At 29.9% G+C, this 20,811-nt stretch overlaps 1 protein-coding gene across 3 annotated transcripts in view; it reads right to left on the minus strand.

The window, feature by feature from the left end:
* ltl (larval translucida) overlaps window positions 1-20,811 on the minus strand; it is a 41,957-nt gene that overhangs the window by 19,585 nt on the left and 1,561 nt on the right. The window contains exons 1-5 of one of the 3 annotated variants that reach the window (XM_014426442.3): window positions 19,819-20,154; window positions 19,186-19,628; window positions 17,788-17,956; window positions 17,564-17,697; window positions 12,421-12,688 (exon numbers count right to left, since the gene is read on the minus strand). In XM_014426442.3, coding sequence (XP_014281928.1) covers window positions 12,421-12,688; window positions 17,564-17,697; window positions 17,788-17,956; window positions 19,186-19,538 — 924 coding nt within the window. In that variant the 5' untranslated portion in view covers window positions 19,539-19,628; window positions 19,819-20,154. Of the gene's footprint in view, window positions 1-12,420; window positions 12,689-17,563; window positions 17,698-17,787; window positions 17,957-19,185; window positions 19,779-19,818; window positions 20,155-20,811 lie in introns of those variants that run through there. The other 2 variants (XM_067051091.1, XM_014426443.3) reach the window with 2 other exon arrangements.

A 20,811-nucleotide genomic window follows, 5' to 3' on the forward strand; every position in this document is an offset into this window, starting at 1 on the left:
ATCTTACAGAAAATACGTTTACTAATAAATGGAATATGGTCCGGGTGCCATTTAATAATACACACGGCCAATCACCGATCTTATAGAAAATACGTTTACGCATGTGTACGCATAAGCAGATGATGGAATTCGCTGAAGTTTATACTAGAACTTAAAAAGACTATTATCATATATTTGTTTATGGGGCAACCCCTGTACATACAGAGTTAGCCAGTACAAGACCTAGTTACATTTTCCACTATTGTTATCCTACTAGACAAAAAAAAATATAAACAATATTTGCCGGAAAGTCTTAGTTGGGCAATCATCCTCAAGTAAGCTGTGGGGCAGCTGATCTCAAGGAAGCTTTGGTGAGCTTCCGCTTTAATGAAAAGCCTACAGTGCCGCGGATTGTTGGTCGATTCTCGTAATAACGAGAGGCCTTTACCCTTGACGAACCCTATATTTATCCCAACTCTCACTCATTCTGATTTTAATACTAACTAGGTCATTCAATAATTTCGGGTAGAACATTCTAGAAGTTTTCAAATCTCAAGCTCTACAGAAGCTTTCTATTCTGCGTTACCCAATTATATTGCAAAGTCAAACAGTTGTTACTATTCAGATGCAATAACTTTGAAAAACATTGTTTCAAGAAGCGAGTACAACTTATGTTGAGTATTTTTATTGACCATGACAAAGTTTGGCTTTAAAACGTGAAATCCCAGAGGAATGGATGCGAATTCTATTCTTAACCTTAAATGTGAGTTACTTCGCTGTAAAAATAGTAGGGGCTTGTATGTTTTTAGTGAAATAACAATCCTGATGATATATATTTTAAATTGTATAAAAGAGTGCTAGTGATTAGCGGGGTGATGACAGGTGTGTTGGAATTTTTTCGTCAAGGAATTTTCCTGAACTCAGAAATTTCGCTCTACGAAATTTTTTTTTAGGATTGATTCATAAGGTGTGGGTCATTCGTAGCCGAGCAAGTTAAAGTGTCAACTGGCGCGACAGTGTTCGAATCCGGTCTACGGGGCCGACTTTTATTTCTATGGTGAAATTTTATTTCTTATATAAAAACTTTTATTTCTATGGTTAAAATAGGGTGGTAACTTGTAGACAATCTCCCTCTGTGTGTAAGAAATGAGCAGAAATGCATAATAAAAAAAAAATTACAACAGGTGTGAGTGAGCTATCTTCCTACAACCTGAGTATAGAACGAAATATCGTTCATTGAAGACGAATTCTGATTAGAAGAATTCATTAAATACCCCTTAAATAATAGTTGAACCGAGCACTGAAAATCTGTCTAATTAAAAAAAATTTCAGAGCTTCATCTTTATGAGTTACTTTCTGCATTACGGTATTTTTTATTTATTTTTGTTGTAATATTTTTACAACCGTGATTTCCTATATAGAAAAACAAAAGCAAAATAGTTCATTTGGACCTTCCTCGGTACTTGTACAAAATGACTTTAGTGGTCTTTCAGACAAATTTTCAATAATTTTAATTTCTTATTTCCATATACCCACAGGTCCCAAAGGACAAAAAACATTGCAGTTTATTAGAGAATAAACCATAATGTTTTGATTACGTATGTGTATTCTTAAAATTTACTAAAGGAGAAGAACTAGTTTTAAAAACAAGCGCCGACATGGAACATATTAAGTAGGGTGGAAAGTGGAATTCATATTTAATAAAGTTTTCATCCATCATTATTCCTGGATTTATTTACTGACGCTCCTTCTCATGGATGATACGGGACGCATATCTACTCAGAGAATATCTCACCTTTAGCCTTCTGCCCTAAGGCAATATTTTGGTATTACTCTCTGGCCTGGGCCAACTCGTTCTAGATAGTTCAAATATCGAAGCACTCCTATTACCTAAATCAATTTCCCTTGAAGAAATAATAAATGTAAATAAGGATAAGAACAGATGAGTTATTATTCAAAGGTAATGAAGGCAGCCAGGATGCACAGATCATCAAGGTCAATGTTTATTCAAAGCAAACAATCTTACTGCTCGAACAATAACATATCTGTCAGGGTAAATCAACACAGCAAATAATGTTTACCCTTCTTGTTTCGTATCTCACAATCTCTCTTTCGCTTCTTGGTCAATTGATATTCCATGTAGGAGATAATAGAACTTGGAACAACTGTAGACTTAGTTGACGAACAGATTAGATAAAGGGGATCCAGACTTTGGCCAATGATGGAAAATCACCATGGCCTATTCTTGTTCTTCTGACGAAAGGACATTTTTCAAAATAATGAAGATTTTTTGGTTGAAGTTGGATTTGGCTCCTTCACGTTTTATCTTAATCAGGAATATTCATTAGGGTCTTCGCCATTATGATTTCCTTCCTCTCTCTCCCCCCCCCTCAAAAAAAAGTTTTATAATTCTATACGTAATTGAAAATTCTATATCAATTAGCCAACTAAAGAAGGCCTAACTATATTATGCATTTCTTCAAAAGTAGTCACACAAACTTTATCAGCCATACATATGTTTTGGATATTTTTTTCAGATACCTCATAGAGGGATAAAAAGTAGGCAGATGATGTCTTTTAATCTTAAGAGTTCATTCGATAACGTAGAGGTTCCCAATCTTTTTCGGTTCGCGGCTCCCTAAATAATCGGATTTTTCCGTGGTACCCTTAATATATTAGATTTTTTCTAAACTGTTTAATTTCTTGTAAAATTTGAAAACTTCCCTTTTTAAAAGCGATTACCCATTTAACAGCGAAAAATTAAAAACAGATACTTACTATTTTCCTTGGGATAATATAAAATATTTAATTTCAACTATTTCGGTAGTGTCACTGTTGAGACTGGACAACCACCATGTGGTTAGGTTAATTGAAAAATTAATTAAACACGAATTTTAAATACATAATAAATTTTTTGAACGTCCATTGAGAATTGGAAATTCCAAGAAAATTGCCAAATTGTTTAATTGAATATTTCGCGGCATCCTTAAAACGGGGATCCGCGGCGTACACTTTGGGAATCACTGCTTTGCTTTAACATTTAATAAAAAAATCTATTAGAAATTTTTCAAAGGATATTCTGCTGAGAGGATTGGCAATTAAAAAGTTACAATTCTTCCGATTTTTTACTTTCATTTATCTATATGTGGAATACATACTGTACTAAGGAAAAGTGAGAATTTTGAATTCTAGTTTTCTATTACAATACACGTTTTGAGATCCAAATAACCGTCTCGCAAAATTTTGTGTTTGTCAACAGCCTAGCTCGATAACAAAAAGCCGAAAGAAACTACAACTGCTATTTAAATTAAATAAACTATTTAAATCGGTCATACGCCTGGAATGTTACTGGAACTTTTTCGATAAAATCGACTCTATAGATTAGATTTTGTACATTTTTTCTCGATTTTCTGAAAAACGGCATACACAATCTTGATCAAATTTGGTTCATCGATGAACCATCAAGCGATCTTTTATATTACAAGGCCTTATCGTCATTGAAATGGGCTTTAATTAATATTAATGTTAATTAAATTAACATGGCTTAAATTCCAAAATATCTTCCTCTAAAGTACCTATTAATTATGTTTATTTGAAATAATTAACTAATGTTCATTGTTAACAATAATAAACATTATGTTGATATGAACTATGAAACTATTTGATAGTTAACCAAAGGAGAAAAATAGAGAATACAAATTATACAATACATACATATAATTATAAAACAAACAAGGAAAATAATACAAATTCTTGGTAGGAACAAAGTTGATGTTCGTTATTCGAACCTCGAGAAACCCTAAAATACAACTTTGTATAGCAAGAGAAAAATATAATTTACTGTTTGAAATTATTGAAAATTACGTGAAAGTTATGTGATGCACCGACAACACCAGCTTTTTCGTTTACTATTGTATATGTTTATCATTTAAGGAGTAGAACAAGTTTTTAATATTTTTCTTTATCGTTAAAATATAGGAAGATACCCCAAAGAATATTGTTCCAGATTTTCTCTGAAATGAATTGAATCCTTTCGCTTTTTAGTTGTATCGTTTTTCGTAGAAGGGGGCGTCCGTATGGGACTCTCACTGCGAAAATTGAAGTAAACCTCACCCAAAAAGTTAATAGAACTAATAAAAATTAAAAATTGGCAACTTAGAAATTTGAATGAACATATATATGTAGAACGCGGGGGTGGTGGACACAAATATAATGTTTTTAATGTTCTACTGTTCTATTTGTTACGGTTAGATAACATATAACAATTACAATTCTCACAGTAGTGAGAACGACACAAACACATAAAAGCTTGATGGCAACTACCGACTGACTGACCGTCACAAACGGTACAATCCATATATTCACAGTTGTTACCAGAAAGCAACATGTAAACAAAAACAAATGAGTTTTTACATCTCACTTTAACAATATAAACTAACAAATAGTTCAAATCTAAAAGAGTAGAGATATATATTTAATAATTACTTAGTTGAAATGTATCTTCCAAATATATTATATTTAACAATAACAACGTTTCAGTTTTTTCCCATTAAATCGCTTTTAAAATCCATTAATAAATAATTTTTGGTAGATATGAAATAATCAATTATGAAAAAAATATTTCATAATATATTTGGATAACTTAAAATATGTTAATATTGATAGGAAATCAGGTCAAAAGTCTTGGTAAATTTAAGGTTTATCCCCATTCCTCCAACAAATTGTTGTTGAACTACAATTCACGTATCGATTTGGCAGAAACTGCAAAAAGTGATATAGTTACCTCACTTATCATTGAGGTATTTACAAGCTTATTTACATATGTTATTGTAGGAAAAAGAATCCAACAAAGCTAATTAAAAAGATTTGCAGTTTTTTCAGTATGTTACAAAAAATGGTGCAATATACGTAATCATCAACCACATATCTCCCGCATGGAAGATTCTTGGTGAGTCACAATTCGAAATCGTGTTAAAAAAAATGTATGAACGTGACTATGAATAATGTGAACAAAATTATACACATTTGGTGCAAGGCAAAGACTATAAAGAAAAGTAGTAAACATTTTTTTACAACAGTAGACGAAGTAATTGTAATTGTTTAACAATTAAGTGGTAAATTGTTTCGCACAAGCATATTTATTCTTAAACTAAAACTATTAAGATTGTAAACCTGTTATCGGGACTTAAAAGACATCAACGTTAGTTCCATTACTTGACCAGTGATGTTGGTTTAATATTTTCTTTTCCATTCAGATCTTCTACTATAAATAATTTAGTGGTTATTTCCCTCAACAATTTAATACAGCACTTTCACTTAGCAATTTAATATAAAATGCGGTAATTTTCATTTACATACTGCTGATTTAATTATGTTAAAAAAATAACATATTTTATACATATATACTCATTTTTTTAACAGAATATAAGGTAAAATCGATAAAGTGGTAAATTATGTCTTATGATTGTTTTGCGGCTTCAAGTGTTACAGACACTAATGCACGAAGGTATATTAGCAACTTACAATGCCACAAATTTTATTTATTCATGACCGGATTATTTACTATGATACAATTATAATTCTTGGAGAAGTTTGTCGGGGGGTGTGGTCAGCAAAGAACAACATAAATAAACAAAACCATATTTATTTATTTTATGCCGACGTTATATTTATATTTTTAGTATAGGTATTGAATTTAATCATAAATGATAAAAAAAAAAAAAAATTGATAACTAATAATTGAATAGTACAAAATTTTTAATTGATTGATATTTGTGGAATTGTATGGTAGTAAATTGAAAACAGTGGCAGATGAAATATAATATCATGTAGGTAAGAAGATATGTATAATATAAGATATGCAAGTATTGTCTAAAAAATTGAAAAATTAAATAAATAAATGGAATCTACAAATTGAACATTATGACAAACAATGAAAAATAGTGAGTGGCTTATATCTGAATTACATTGTGAGTATTAATTTATATACCTATACTAAAAATATAAATATAAAGTCGGCATAAAATAAATAAATATGGTTTTGTTTATTTATGTTGTTCTTTGCTGACCGCACCCCCCGACAAACTTCTCCAAGCATTAATCTACGGTCAACTATCCACACCTCATTACAATTATAATTATTTTTGTCTTACTAGGTTCAAGTCTTATAAAATTTCATTAAGCCCGTCAATGGCCTTACAAACTTTATCATCAAGATTTTTACAAACACAATAAATCCAAAATCCCTTAAGATCGAAAACTTGAATTACTCGTTAAAGAATAGATATGCACATCATATAAACAAACAACATACGGAGTGCAAGATCATTTGAAGAGAAAAACCTCTTTTTGTTCTCTGGGACTTAGACTATGAATGCTGTCTTTAGATTTTATCTTTGAAGAATATAATGACATTCCCAAGTAGTAAAATGAATTATTTACATTGATATAATAAACATGGAATTCTGAAATGAAATATAAGGGAAAGCTGAATTCCGGAATCAGTAATCATGGAAGTGATGTGAGGAACGAAGATTCGCTTATCACAGAGAAAAACTGAGGTCATGAATGTTCAAACATCTTATCTGTTTGGATCGATTTAATAAACAGTGACATGGAGCGAGCCGTTCGTTCCGTTAAAGACAACTTACATCCTATTATTCAACATTATTTATATTTAAATTGGAGACCATAATTCAAAAGTGCCTGGTTCTCGAATTTGAAATTAGTCACTTGAGGTGTCAATTAGTTGTACTTGAGGCAATAGGCATCAGAGTTGCGCAATGAATGAATTTTATGGTTCTGTTAGATATAAGTGAAACGCTAGAGAAATTAAGGATGTATATCAGGGTTACATACCATTTGCAGAATGAGAATCAATTACCGGGGTCAATAAGTTTTTTTTTCCCAGTAAATAGAAAAAAAAATCATCAATTAGACCAGAAAAGCTAAATTCCATTGCCAATTACCTAAATAGCGGCTAAAATGCTATAATCTTAGTTATTATCAAGGGTGTTGCTACGATAATTTTATTTGAAGGGGCAAAATTTTAAACTTCCATATAATTTTTACCAGATTGGCCAAATTTTAGTTTTTCCGATCATACTAGGAAATATTTAATTTTCACAACTGTTTAGCGTCTGAATTTTTCTCATAACTGTTGCCAATGGACAGCCATAACTTTCCTTTGTATTCAAATATATCTATAAAATCGTAATTTCTTAACATCAGAAGATATTAGTATTAAATTTTAATATACTTTTGAGTAAAGATTTTTTTCTCACAATTTACAGTTTTCAATAATTTCTCAAATCTCAAATTCCTCAACTTTTTGGGTTTTGAATAATTGGGAAAGGAGGATGACATCCCTGGTTAATATTATTGATTGCTATGATTAGTTCGATTTTTGGTTGGCATTTAGGCTGTTTTTCAGGTGTAAATATATTTATTTCCTTTTGCACTTGGGTTGTGATTAATGTCTAGTCATTATATCAAATAACTGCCTACTCCAAAGTTTTTATATTTTTATTTACAAACAAATTTATTTTCTAATGCACAGCATCGCCTGAGCCGGATCGTTCATCGTTTCTTCATCATGACTAAGAACAGAACTAGATAACAACCGTTAAGTATAGAAAATAAAAAATAAGATATAAACAGACTGATATAAAGTGAATAATTTTACAGATTGGAACTAATAAAATAAAGTGATGAGAGAAGTATTAAAAGACCGTATCAAACAACATAAATATTCTGTTTCCTCACATAATCATTCTGCCTCTAAACTTTCGGAACATTCTCTTTCTTTAAATCATTCCTTCGATTTCGACAAAACGTCTATACTTGCTAGAGTAAGTAACCATGACAAAAGGCTCATCTCTGAAAGCCTCTATATCCAATTAGAACCTTCTTCCGTCAATTTAAAAACCGACAAGCACAACTTATCATTAAAATATTCGCAAATAGTTAATTTATTAAAAAAGTAATGTTTATATTTTTTTATTTATTTATTTTATTTTGCTATCCACTTTGTATTATTTCACTTCTTAAACTTTTTCTTACACATTTGTCGTCACCCTCTTATATACGTTTCCTCTTTTTAACTGTTGTTAAATACCCATGACACTTTGTCATCTTCCGGTACTTCGTCACCCTTGTACACACACATATATATATATATATATTTAACATTTTCCAAAAACCGTTTGTCGTCACCCTCTCTCACGTTTATTTCCTCTAAATATTTTCTACTTTTTACTTTTTATTTTTTACCCACTCGCAACGTTTCCTCTTTAAAAAACACTAAGTTATTCTTGTAACATCTTTTTTAATTCGGAGTTTGGCCGTTATCGGCGCAGAATACCAATTGGCGATTGGATTTCAAGCTAACAGGTTCGTTTTATTCTCCTTTTGTTCCAATTTGTTTTACCACCCCTTCTTTTCTCAATTTTACTTACCCACGTTATGTTCACCATATATTATTATTGTTGTTTGCAATTTTTTTTTTTTTGTTTTTCTTCTATTCATTTCAGTTAAACTTTACTTATATTTTGCCTCTTTATCAATTATTATGGTTACATATATTTTCTTTCTCTTTCCATATTTCAATTTTTAAATTATTAATAACTAATATATTCGTACTTCTTTGCATTATATAACTTCAGTTTTATTTTATTTCCTTAATTATGTTATTTTACCTACTTATTCAATTACCTATGTATACCTTTTATTTTCCACTTCTCTCATCACTTCATTTTATTAGTTTCATTCTGTAAAATTATTCACTTAATGTCATTCTGTTTATTTTTTATTTTCTATACTTGTCAGTTGTTATCTCGTTCTGTTCTTAGCCCTGATGAAGGCTAGAAACTCTAGCCGAAACGCTGGCACAATTAAATAAGTTACATCAACTTATTTGCGTTTCATTTTGATCGCACCCTCAACCCTCTTCCCCTCGTACAACGGTCAACTATCTCTCATAATTATAAATTTCTCTTAGGTTATTGACAGATAAAAAAATTTGGAAGAAAAACGATAGCTACTAGTGATATCATGAACACTTTGCTGAAGTAATTATTATTAAATTATACTCATATTATGATTATACAATAATGCTGTAAAAGAAATGTATATTCTATTAAAAACAATTTGCTGATAATATCATTTCTTATGAATACAATAATTTCTTGTGATACTTGACTAATATTGATTTGATAAAGATTTTATTTTTATAGATTTCATTATATGACAATGTAATTATTCTTCTGACGAGGATCGGGAATGTTGCGAAAGTGGTGGCTTGTAAGCACGCATCACGACAAAGTGTCTTCAAAGTTTACTTTTCTGGCTTGGGTTCAGAGTGATGTGAAAGAGCTTTGTCCTAAACCGTGCTGAAAAATGTCCCTAGTTCCACCAGTTACGTTCGTCCTCGGATTTTTAGTTACGTTACGTTACGTTCTGCAGCCTTTAAGGATTTTGTTTACTATCGAATTTATTTTTTGAAGTATATAATTTTATTTACTTAAGAATTCTTTTTAATTTTTAATCTAATTAGAAAATGTAGTGATATACAATAACTTTCAAGAGTCCTTATTCAGTAATTCAGTTAAAAGCTAGTAAGACATTGATACATGAGCTAATTGCATACACAGATTCAAACACACATGGGTGACGACAATACGTAGTAAAGGTAAAAAAACACGTATTTAAGCTTTATTTGGCCAACTATTACATTTTATACATCATATAATGCTTATTTAAATTAAAAGAAAAAAAAATATTTTAAAAAATCGTGCTTTTAAATGGTTTTCCAGGGGAGCTTCCGCGGTCAGTGTTAAAACATGGGTAGACATTTTAATACGCTCTGTATTTGCTAATACTGGTAAGATTCAAGCAATTTTATTTTATTGGTAATTTAATTGTCATTATAATGAATATATGAAAATAACTTTTCAATTCACTAAACCCAGAAAACAAAAAAATAAGCAGCAAAATCGGCACATCCGTTCAAGAGATAATCGTGGCACACACAGCCACCAATGGCCAAATATAATTTAGCTGAACTGTCGATTCTTCAACTCACAGGCCAGCCGAAAACTCCAAATAAAAAATCTGACTCGATTACAATACTCTTCTTACCTATATAACAAGGAAAACAACAGATCTCCAAAACTAAAACTGTAAATGAATTTTCTTGTAGCTACGTATGTGAGAACAATTTCAATGAAACTTTCTGGATAATACTAGGTCCAATAATATTAGACATTTGCCCGAGGGTTCTTGCCGATGCGCCCTGAGACAAAAAAATGTATATACTTTTAGCGATTTTTTATGTTATCGTTGTCTGTTTATGATCTTTTATGGGTTTAAAGTTGTTATTCATTAATCGATTTGTTTTTCCTATAAAATAAGAAAAACATTGCTGATTATATCAAATCAGTTTGAATGTATGAATGCTGCTTCGAAGTGTGAAAAATTACAATGACCAAATACAATTTCAGTAAAATATGCCAACAATTTTTTTTAATTTCATTTATTTTAATTTTATTTATGTAAAAAAAACAAGCCAAATTTATTTTAAGTGTTCTTTAAATACGAATTTTCTTACAAATCAAAAATTAGAAATTTCCAGTCTTGATTTTTTTGTGGATATATATATTTTTTTAATAAGTTATTTAAGTGATATAATGACATAATACAAACATGTGGAGAATCTATCCATTGATAGAACTCCAAAAACATTACAAGAGGAGAAGATTTTCAAACGCCTAGGAGGATTATTAGGTAATGAAGGAGAAACCAGGTTAGAAACGAGTTGGTTTGGGTGGTTGGAAGTATATCATGGAAGGATTGGTATGGAAGCATTCTGGCCGAATCGGCAACATGTAGGACATTGAGGTCCTGAAGGATGACTTGATTTGTGACAAGTAAGAAGCGTTAAGGATTTTACGAAGGATTTTGGACTGTAAGGATTGAATTCGGGAGGAATTCGATGGTTTAGTGGAGCCAGTTATAAAATATTCTCCGTATGCCCAGATAGGCCTTATAATAGTCATGTAGATCAGTCTTTTGTAATGGATTAGAAGTTTAGACCGTTTGTCTGTAATAGTCGGAATCGACGAGCGGTTTTCTGTATTTTCAGTCTTGTATGAGGATTCCACGTCAGTCGTTTGTCCAGATCTCCTAAGTAACGGATCTGTTCAATAGGAATAAGCGGGATATTATTAAAAGATACAGTGGGGTAAGAGGTCATGGGTTTACGACGAAGGGTAAATGTGGTTTGGTGGGGTTTATTGGAATTTATTTTAATCCTCAAGGTTTGGCACCATTCTTCAAGGGTGGTGATGTGGGATTAGAAGGTTCGGGATACAATGGAAGGATCATTATTCACTGACAATAGGCATTTGTTATCAGCATTCGTGGTAAGGATAGTATTAGGATGGGTTGGGGAAGTCAGCTGTAAAAATTGTATATAGGACCAAGGATACTACTCTAAGGTACACCAGCAGACTGAGGAAATAGGGATGAATAAACGCTATTGTGATGTACTTGAAATAACCTGTCGGAGAGATAAGTAAGGATAATAAGAAAATATGTAGGGGGTAGGAATTTACGGATCTTGTATAGCTGTCCCGGGTGCCAGACTGAATCAAAAGCCTGTTCTACATCAAGAAAGACTCCCGAGCAGTACATTCCGCACTCCAATGAAGATGAGACATCAACCACACGATGACATTGCTGGACAGTGGAGTGGGATGTTCGGAATCTAAACTGGTGATCTGGGATTATGTGGTTGGAATCTAGGGGGAAGGGGAGAGCGTACAGGCCTTTTAAGATGATTTTCTCAAGGATTTTGCTCATGATAGGTAACCGAGAGATAGAACAGTAAGAGGATGGGTGTTCTGGCGGCTTTTGAGGTTTGGGAATCATGGATATTTTTAATTTTTTTTTTCAACCGATGTTCAAGGAAACAAGTTCATACAGGAAAAACAATAATAAAACCAATTTTGGCAAAAATGTTTTTTCTTGCAAAAATATTTTACCACACCGTTTTTTCTTTCTTTTAAGTACTTTGTGTGGTCTTCTTTATCGGAAGATATTTCTAGTTTTTATGGTTTTGTATACATTTGTTACAATCAGGAATATTTTTTTCACTCTAAACAAAAATACAACAAATAAATTGGTATTTAATAGCCTTTGAATCTGTACAGAGGAAGGAAACGTTAAAGTAATAAAAAAAATTATATAAATTTTTTTTCTCGGCTCCTGAAGCACATTGGCAAGAACCCTAGACACATGCCTAACATTTTTGACCAAGTATAACAAAAAAAAGTTTTATTGAAATCGATGATCCCACGCACGTAGCCTCCCTTCGTTCACCTAGAGAACTCATAATCCTTAGATAATTATTACAAATGCAACTTTACATATTGTTAAACTTACCCTTTCTAGGTTATTGCTGAATAGTTCAAGACTTTTGAGCTTCTTTGCGTTGGCTATGGCCCCTCCAAGATATTTGATCTGGTTCCCACCCAAAGTGAGGATATCTAAGCCTGTAAAGTCCTTAAGTTCCTGAGGCAGAGTGGAGATTCTGTTGTAGCTCGCTTGGAGCATCGTCATCCTCTTGTTGGGCCTTATTTCAGGCAGCTCTCCTTCCAAAGAATCCAACTGATTGTTATTCAAGAAAACCCATTCTAGATCCGTGAGGCACCTGAAATTCACATAAACATAATTCACAGCTTCTTGTGTTTAAAAAATACCAGGTGCATCCTCTTTGCTAACAGCTTTGAGTGCAAAGTCCAGTACGAAAATTATATGTTTCATCTAAGCCAATATTGGTCCGAATAAGACTTTTTTTTTAAGCACACTTTATTTTAATTATTTTTCAAATGAGCATCTGGAATGTTTCGGGTGATAACTGCGTTGGAAGAACCAATAAAAACTAATACATATTTTATCGGTTGGTTCAGAGAATGTGGTTCTTATATAACTATGGTTTGTTTGAACTTTCAGTAATTCGACGGCATTTTAAATTTTATTTGCAGAACGTAAGAATCAATTAAAAAATTGAAAATTGAAAAAACAGTTAAAATACAGCCATTAATTTTATCTATATTTGAAATATTAGTTCACGCAAAAAAACAAAAAAAAAACAATAATTATGAAATATTATACCATTCATATTTTTTTTTTTAATTTATGGAACATCTCAGTCGTAAAACAGGGTATATATTTGAAATCATGGAAAATGGTTTTAAGCATCCATATTTGGTAGATTCCACTATTAACTTCCAAACACTTGAATGTTATTATAACATTTATAAATTAAAAACGGGAAGTTTCATGAATAAAACCTGTTAAAAGTTAGCAGGTGAATCATAGTCAGTCGACACCATTTTTGTGTAAGAGAGCCCCTGTAACCTCAGTCTACTGAACTATTTTTGGAATACATCCAATTAAACAATAAATAATAATAAAAAAAAATTCTCAAATTTTCAACTATTTAAACAAAGTAGCGATACGTTTTTCTGATTTTTTTTCCTATAATTTTCAATACGAAAGTCGTTTCGAAATAGCATTATATTTTCCCTCGAAAAACTACTGAAGTGAGTCCTATGAAGAGTTTGATATCACTTTTAATGAAATAATGACTAAACTAAGTCATTCAAGGCTTGTAGACAAAATAATTTATGAAAACATTAAAAAGATTTCATTCGACATTTTTAGTAAATGTTAGTAAAGCTTTCGCTATCACTATGTCACAACCTCGTACACAGAGAATTTAAATAATGGTTAATTAGCTACAATGATAAACTAAATAAGAACAAAGGAGTTTATCCGAAAAATATAAGCGTAGATAATTTATGAACTCTCTCTCATAGAACTCATTAAAGACAAAATTATTTCATTAAAGATGTTCTAATAGATTTATAAGGACAGCGTCAGTTCAAGGCCACAACATAAGTGCTCAGAGGTTTTAAATACCATAGCTAGCAGACATGGGCAGCATATCAAGTGAAATGTTTTAAAATATTTTACATGGTAAGAAGTAAAATATAAAATACATTTTTGAAAATACAAAATAATAAAAATATATTCGTATTTTCTTTCTAAACTACAAAAAATTATTTTATTTTATATTTAAAATACACAAAATAAAATAGTGCTTGAGACGTAAGTACATTGTATTGACATATATTTTGTTCTTTTTAATTTTAAATACAAAATACTTTAATTATACATCAATTATAATGATAAATGATGATAACATAAACTAAATGTGAATTAAAATGAGATATGTACGGTAAAAAAAAAATATTTTAAATATTTATTGATGCCCAACGTTTCGATCCACAACTATGCAACTCTCTATCAGATCTGTTGCAATTGGTGGGTGCTAAAGGAATAAACATTTTTTTTTTATTGTTTATTAGTTTTCAAATTAAAATTAAGGAATGTTTTCTGTTTTGGAACAAACAAATGTTTTTTTGTAGAAAGATAGTCCAAGTGGTGGTTAATAAAGGTATCAAAATAGTAAAGGAAAACTATTTATTGTTAACCAATGTTTCGCCCCTCTTTGCAGAGCTTCGTCATGGTCGTCAGATTGAAACGAAGATGAAAACTGTTCAGTTATCACTTAAAATGAAGAAGCTAAATACAGAAAATGAAAATTTCGGGTGAATAGCTTAAGGATAGAGCATCAAGGCAATCTTTAAACAAATGGGGGCCCTGAGTGGTCAAAGAAATAAAGTCTTTAAATTAGTAAATTGTGGCTATTATCAACTGAAATAAGCGACATACTAGTATAAATCGTAATTTCATAGAACTGAAAAATAACAAATACTTTTAAAAAGAAATATTGAATATTAACAAGATCGATAACTGGAATTTAGAGGTATTATAGATCACGGGGCTTAGACCAGTGGTTCCTAACCTTTTTTTTTTTTAAGCAGAAAAATTGCGGAACTCTTTTGGTAGAAGTAGGAAAATGGTGGAACCCTTTTGGTAGAAGAAATAAAATGGCCAACCTCCTACCTTGTCATTTAATACAAATAAAGTGATTCGTTTTTGGAACAAAAGTTGAGAAAGGTAAAGATATACAACACCAGGGTAAAATTTAAAGAAGATCGGAGATGGTAAGGTTCAAAACTAAATTAGGTTGAAGTGGAACGACTCATTTTAAATTATTTCGGGAAACCCCTGAAAAAGGCAGGCGGAACCCCGGTTGGGAACCAGTCTTGGACAGTTCTGCCCAGCAAATTAGTGGGTTCAGGTATTAAACAATGATGGTTTCAAACATCTTTGCTGCATGTGCAAATAATCGACTGTGTGGGCATCAACAAATTAAAAAAGCCATTTAAACACGTTTCTTCATCTGACAGTTCTCACTCTCGAAAAATTTTTGACATCTTGAACTCAATCCATTTGATCTAAAAGAAAAAATTGCTTTCAACCATGCTAAGTGAATATAATATTTCAAGGAGATTGGTTAAGTTGATGGGGGGGGGGGGACGATAATTTTGGAAAATACATGGAATTGTTATTGACGAGTAGCTCCATTGTGACGCAGATTTTCCTGGTAAAATGATTAATTCATAAGGATTAATTCTATATCAACTTCCTTTCTCAATATTATCATCTGATTTTTTTTTTTGTAAACAGTTATAAAATATTCTTCTGAACTTTTGTAATGATTTTAAAACATATTTATACAAAAATATTTTCTAGGTCTCAAAACGTGACCTCCCTGACCAATCTGGAAACAAATAAACATTTTCATAGGAATAGTCTTAAATCTAATTTTTATTAATCAATTTTTTTTAAATAAAGTTAATAATTAGTACGATCTGAACGCATATAGAAATGTTCCACGAATATCACAAAATCGAAATTCACTCACATCTATCTGATCCTGACTCTTAAGGTCTTTCATGTGTAATGGTTAACCTGATTTTGATATTTATACTATAATCAGAATAATACCGAAATATAAAATGATGTTGAGGTTGATTTTTTGTAAAGGAAGCTTAAATATTATAAGGAGAAAAGAATATTTTTTTGACAAATTACTGTTAGCACCAATAGTGACCATATTGAAATAAATTAAAAGTTTTTATTTAGAGGTTGGAGCTGAAATTTCAATGATAGGAGTCAGAAAAAGGTCCAAACAAAAAGAAATTACAGTTTTTTAATATGTTGTCAAAGGTCCACCAAAAGTTATACAGTTAATTTCCATACAGGCCCATCTTTAATGAAGTGAGGCCCAATTATTTTAAATATGGGGCCCTACAGATTAAACATTTTATTTTCAGACAACTTAGGGGTTTTCAACAGAAATAAACAGCATACTTGCATTAGTTAATGATCATTAGTTTATTAAAAATTGGATTAGTAACAAATACTTTTAAAAATAAATATTAAATATTTTAAGGATCACCATTGGAGTTAGGGGGCTCTATAGATTTCAAGATTTAGTTCCCGCACCCAAGTGGGCCGTTAGACTACATACAAAGCAAATTAAATTACAACAATTAATAAAGTCAGGTCTTGATTAATTCAATCTATGACAGGCAATGGACTATACTTTTGAGAGCCTATATATCTTCTTCAGGAGCTTAAATGAATAAATAAAGTCCCCAAAACTTTATCAAAGGAAGTTCATGAGTAGCAAGGTCCAAAAACAAGAGAACAAGAATAATGAACAGTTCAGTAGCTCATAAACTGTAAGTTTTTTAATTCCCACATGTTTGAAGCTCTCTTATTAGAAAAAATAGTTTTATTTTGATAAAAATGTACACTAAAGAATCAATGATATCATCTCTAAATCTTATTTGTATATTATCTGCTCCAGATTGGGATTAATAATTAACAATCTTAAGTTCACAACAAAGAACAGGCATCCTTCAAACTTAAATTTAATTTGAGACAACTGGAAATTAATGCAATAATAGGTAAATAATCTGATGAGTAATTTTAATAAATTACAAACAGACCTTTGACAGAAAAATTTAATATATCATTTAAGTATTTAACAAATTTTTCTGAAACAAAATAAATACATACCAAACCAAAAGTATCAATATTGTAAACAAAATATGAACTATTATCAGGATTTCAAGTTATATTCAATTTATTTATTATGTGAAAACAGTTTTATTTTCTATTTCATATAACAAACCCTATTTATTATTTTTATTTATATCATCAACTTTCTTCAATATTTTTTGTTTTAGTTGGCTTGATATCAATTACTTATTATTATTCATTTTAGTTCATATATTTGCCTTAATTCTATAATTCATTTATATTGTTTCTCTTCTTCAATATTATGTTTACAATTACATTGTATTAAAATATGGCAATTATGATTTTTTTTTCAACAGAACATATTACAAAATATCTAATACCTCTGCATATGGTGTATACCAATAAACTGCGTTATTGAGTTGCAACATGCAGTTATTAATTATGTTAATTAAATAATCAGTAAATCAGTGACAACTACTCTAACCTGTAAATGACCTAACTAGTAAAGTATTACATTTAATTGTTATCAGGTTCATGAATGTTATTAAATAATATTCACCTTAGTGTGCCATTAAGACTTCTTATCCTGTTCCCACCAATGTGCAACTTATTAATAGTCGGTGGAAGTGAATTTGCTTCCAATAAGCTAACATTATTAGCAGACAATATGAGAGTTGAAAGTGTGGGCAGCCCCTAAAATATTTATTATTCAAAGATGAAGTAAAATAGAAAACACTTTAATTCCACTTTTTATAATGATAAAATGAATCAATTTTGAAGTACCTGGAAATCGGTTGATGTTATATTAGCAATGCCACCTCTTGAAATATCTAATGTTTTTAATCTTGGCATCAATCTGAGTACATTTTGTGGAATGGCTGTTAATGCGTTGTCAGATAAACTTACAAGCTCTGCTTTACCCATTCCTGAAAATACAGATTCTGGAATAGCACTGAAACAAAATATTTAAATTACTAAATGACTACACACTAAATAGCAATAAATAAAATAAAATGTCATTTGATATTGAAATACTAATTTCCAATACGGAAAATCTCATGACATATAGTATGTAAATAAATAAATAAACTGTTTTTTGTTGTTGAATGAACTATCACAGGATTGAAAATCAAGCTTTTGTTCATAAATCTTTATCAGGCTAATTTTAGCATACCATTTTCATTATCAATAAATGTCCCCACATTATTGATAATGATCAACAATTAACAACCGTTGTCTCTAAAATAGAAATTGTCATTTAAAATAAATTAATGGAAATTTATCAATTCTTATTTTTATCAACTAGTCTTTAAAAAGATTGTAAACAACATGCAAGGTATAGATTTAAAAATACAGTAAACAATAAGTGTTTAGAGCTATTATTAAAATAAAATGTTGCTTTGAGGTAAACTTAGAATATTTAAAGAACAAAAATGTTGAAATCGAGATAGTAAAACTAATTAATTCCTATCATACCCATGTATTCTTTGATGTGATAAGGTAGTTAATAACTTAATAAATTAACTCAATACTAAGTGTATCTATTAAAAAGTATTTTTTTTTTAATGGTCTCACTATTTAATTTCTTGTAAATACATACAAAAATCTTTAAAATCACAAATTCACTATTTTACTAGATATTCACATTAGTCTAATTTTCTATAAATTGATTTAGAACTATTTCGATTGATTTTTTACTATGAAAATATTAAATGTTTTAAGTACATCAAATAAATCGGATAGAAAAGAATGATATTTCACCCTTTCAAAAGATAACTTTTGCTTAAATTAAAAAATGGATATAAAATAATTAATAATTAAATTAAAGTTTTAACAAACAATATGTAGTTATTATACTTAACACAAAAATATTACTTAAAATTTGTATGAGTACGTGTTATAAATTATATTATTTGCGAAGTTAAATTTTACATAAACATATGCCAATAATGTTTTAGTGAAAATAGTGTGTTTTGTATAGTAATGAATGGTACAACTTTAATTTATAACACACTACAATTTGTAACAAGTTAAGTTTATCGACATAATTAAATAAATTATTTTTTTTTAAAGACCAGAGTCATATTTATTTATTCAGTTTAAAGATTCTTTAAAATAGGAAATGATTGGACAAGTCTGAGAAAAATTATTTCACTGTTGATAAATTAATCATTTAATTACCTTAAATTATCATTCTGTAGCCTCAACTGCTGAATAGTGATGCCCATTTGTTGAAATGATAATTGAGGAAGATCATCCAATGCCGAATGGCTTATTTTAAGAATAATGTCAACATCAGTTTCAAATTTCCCTTGAAGAGCTGTAACAACTTGTTGAAAACTTGTCATACCTTCGCATACAACAGTAATTACTTTTGAACTTCTTAAAGGAGGTGGGTCTTCATAGCGACAGGTGCATGGTGATATTTCTCGTCGAACTGCACAATGTACATTTGAACCCAATGGTATACTCGTAACAGTACATGAGATGCTGGTAATAACAAATAACTTAATAAAAATATAGACACTAGCCATACTGAACAATTCCTTCTTGTCACATGGACTTATTAGTATTTGACTACAGTATTTGAGGTAGTTAACACTTGACCCCCACTTCACCAATCACTGAAACATATTTCACCTTAATTCCCATTTCAGAACTTTATTAAAAAAATTCTTTGCAATAGAAAAAAAAATATTGATTACTTTTGAGTAATTTCTATTATAATAAACATTAAATATTAATAAACATTTAATGGAAATTTTAATCCAACAACCTTATTTGCCACAAAATGATACTGATTTAAATGTTTACCTTAAAAACAAAATTTTCCATTTCTTTATACATTGTGAAATATAATTTACATTTACACTCTGTTATAAATAAGAGTAGTCAAGAGATAAAACACTTTACAAGTTAATGGTTATTAAAAAAATCGAACATAAAAATAAATAAAATATTTAAAAAATTAGAAAAGTTATGTTTGTATCATAGAACATAAGTTAGTTTAAGGACCAAGAAGATAGTTAACACTGAACTATTGATAATGCTAAGATAAGTGATAGATATAATTGAGACCTTTAGCCTTTCAGGAAGAATGGGATTTGTCTGAGGCCATTGATTGGATCACCAAACAAGACCTTACATACTCTTCTTTAACAAAATAATAACTTAATTCTGTTGTAAATGCCATGAATGAAATTGTTCAGCATTAAATAAAACTTCAAGTACTTTATTTTGTAAAATCTTGGAACTTGTAACTGATTTATGTACACAAATTTATAGACTTTATTTCTTGATTATGATATTAATAAAACCTAACTGTATCAATATTGACACCAACTTTAGATTGGTTCAAAACCTATAATTAAATAATTCTGTCCTACATTTTTCTGTATTATTATTATTATTTGAGTATGGTACATTTTAAATTTTGATTATTTGTTTCATTTATGTTTATCTTAATAATATTTAAGTCAGCAAAGTAGGTATAAAAGTTCTATTACTGAACTAAAGCTACTCTGATATATCACGACTTTAATTCCATGACCTCCTAACTACATTTTTTTTTCATAAAGTAAAGTTGTAAATGAGTCTTTAAGTTTGATGCATTTATTATCTGTTAATGGTTTTAAGAATGAAGAACTGCTTTAACAAGAGTTTTTTTTTTGTACTTTTTTGTTTTTAAAATTTCCTAGAGATAATAAATATATCAAACACTCAAAACAATACTTTTAATAAAAATCTTTAAAGGTTTTAGAATTAGGATTTTCATATTCCATATATTAAATTATGGCATAAATCATA

The sequence above is a fragment of the Halyomorpha halys genome, unplaced genomic scaffold, assembly GCF_000696795.3.
Source record: "Halyomorpha halys isolate HHAL.00 unplaced genomic scaffold, Hhal_1.1 Scaffold577.1, whole genome shotgun sequence".
NCBI lineage: Eukaryota > Metazoa > Arthropoda > Insecta > Hemiptera > Pentatomidae > Halyomorpha > Halyomorpha halys.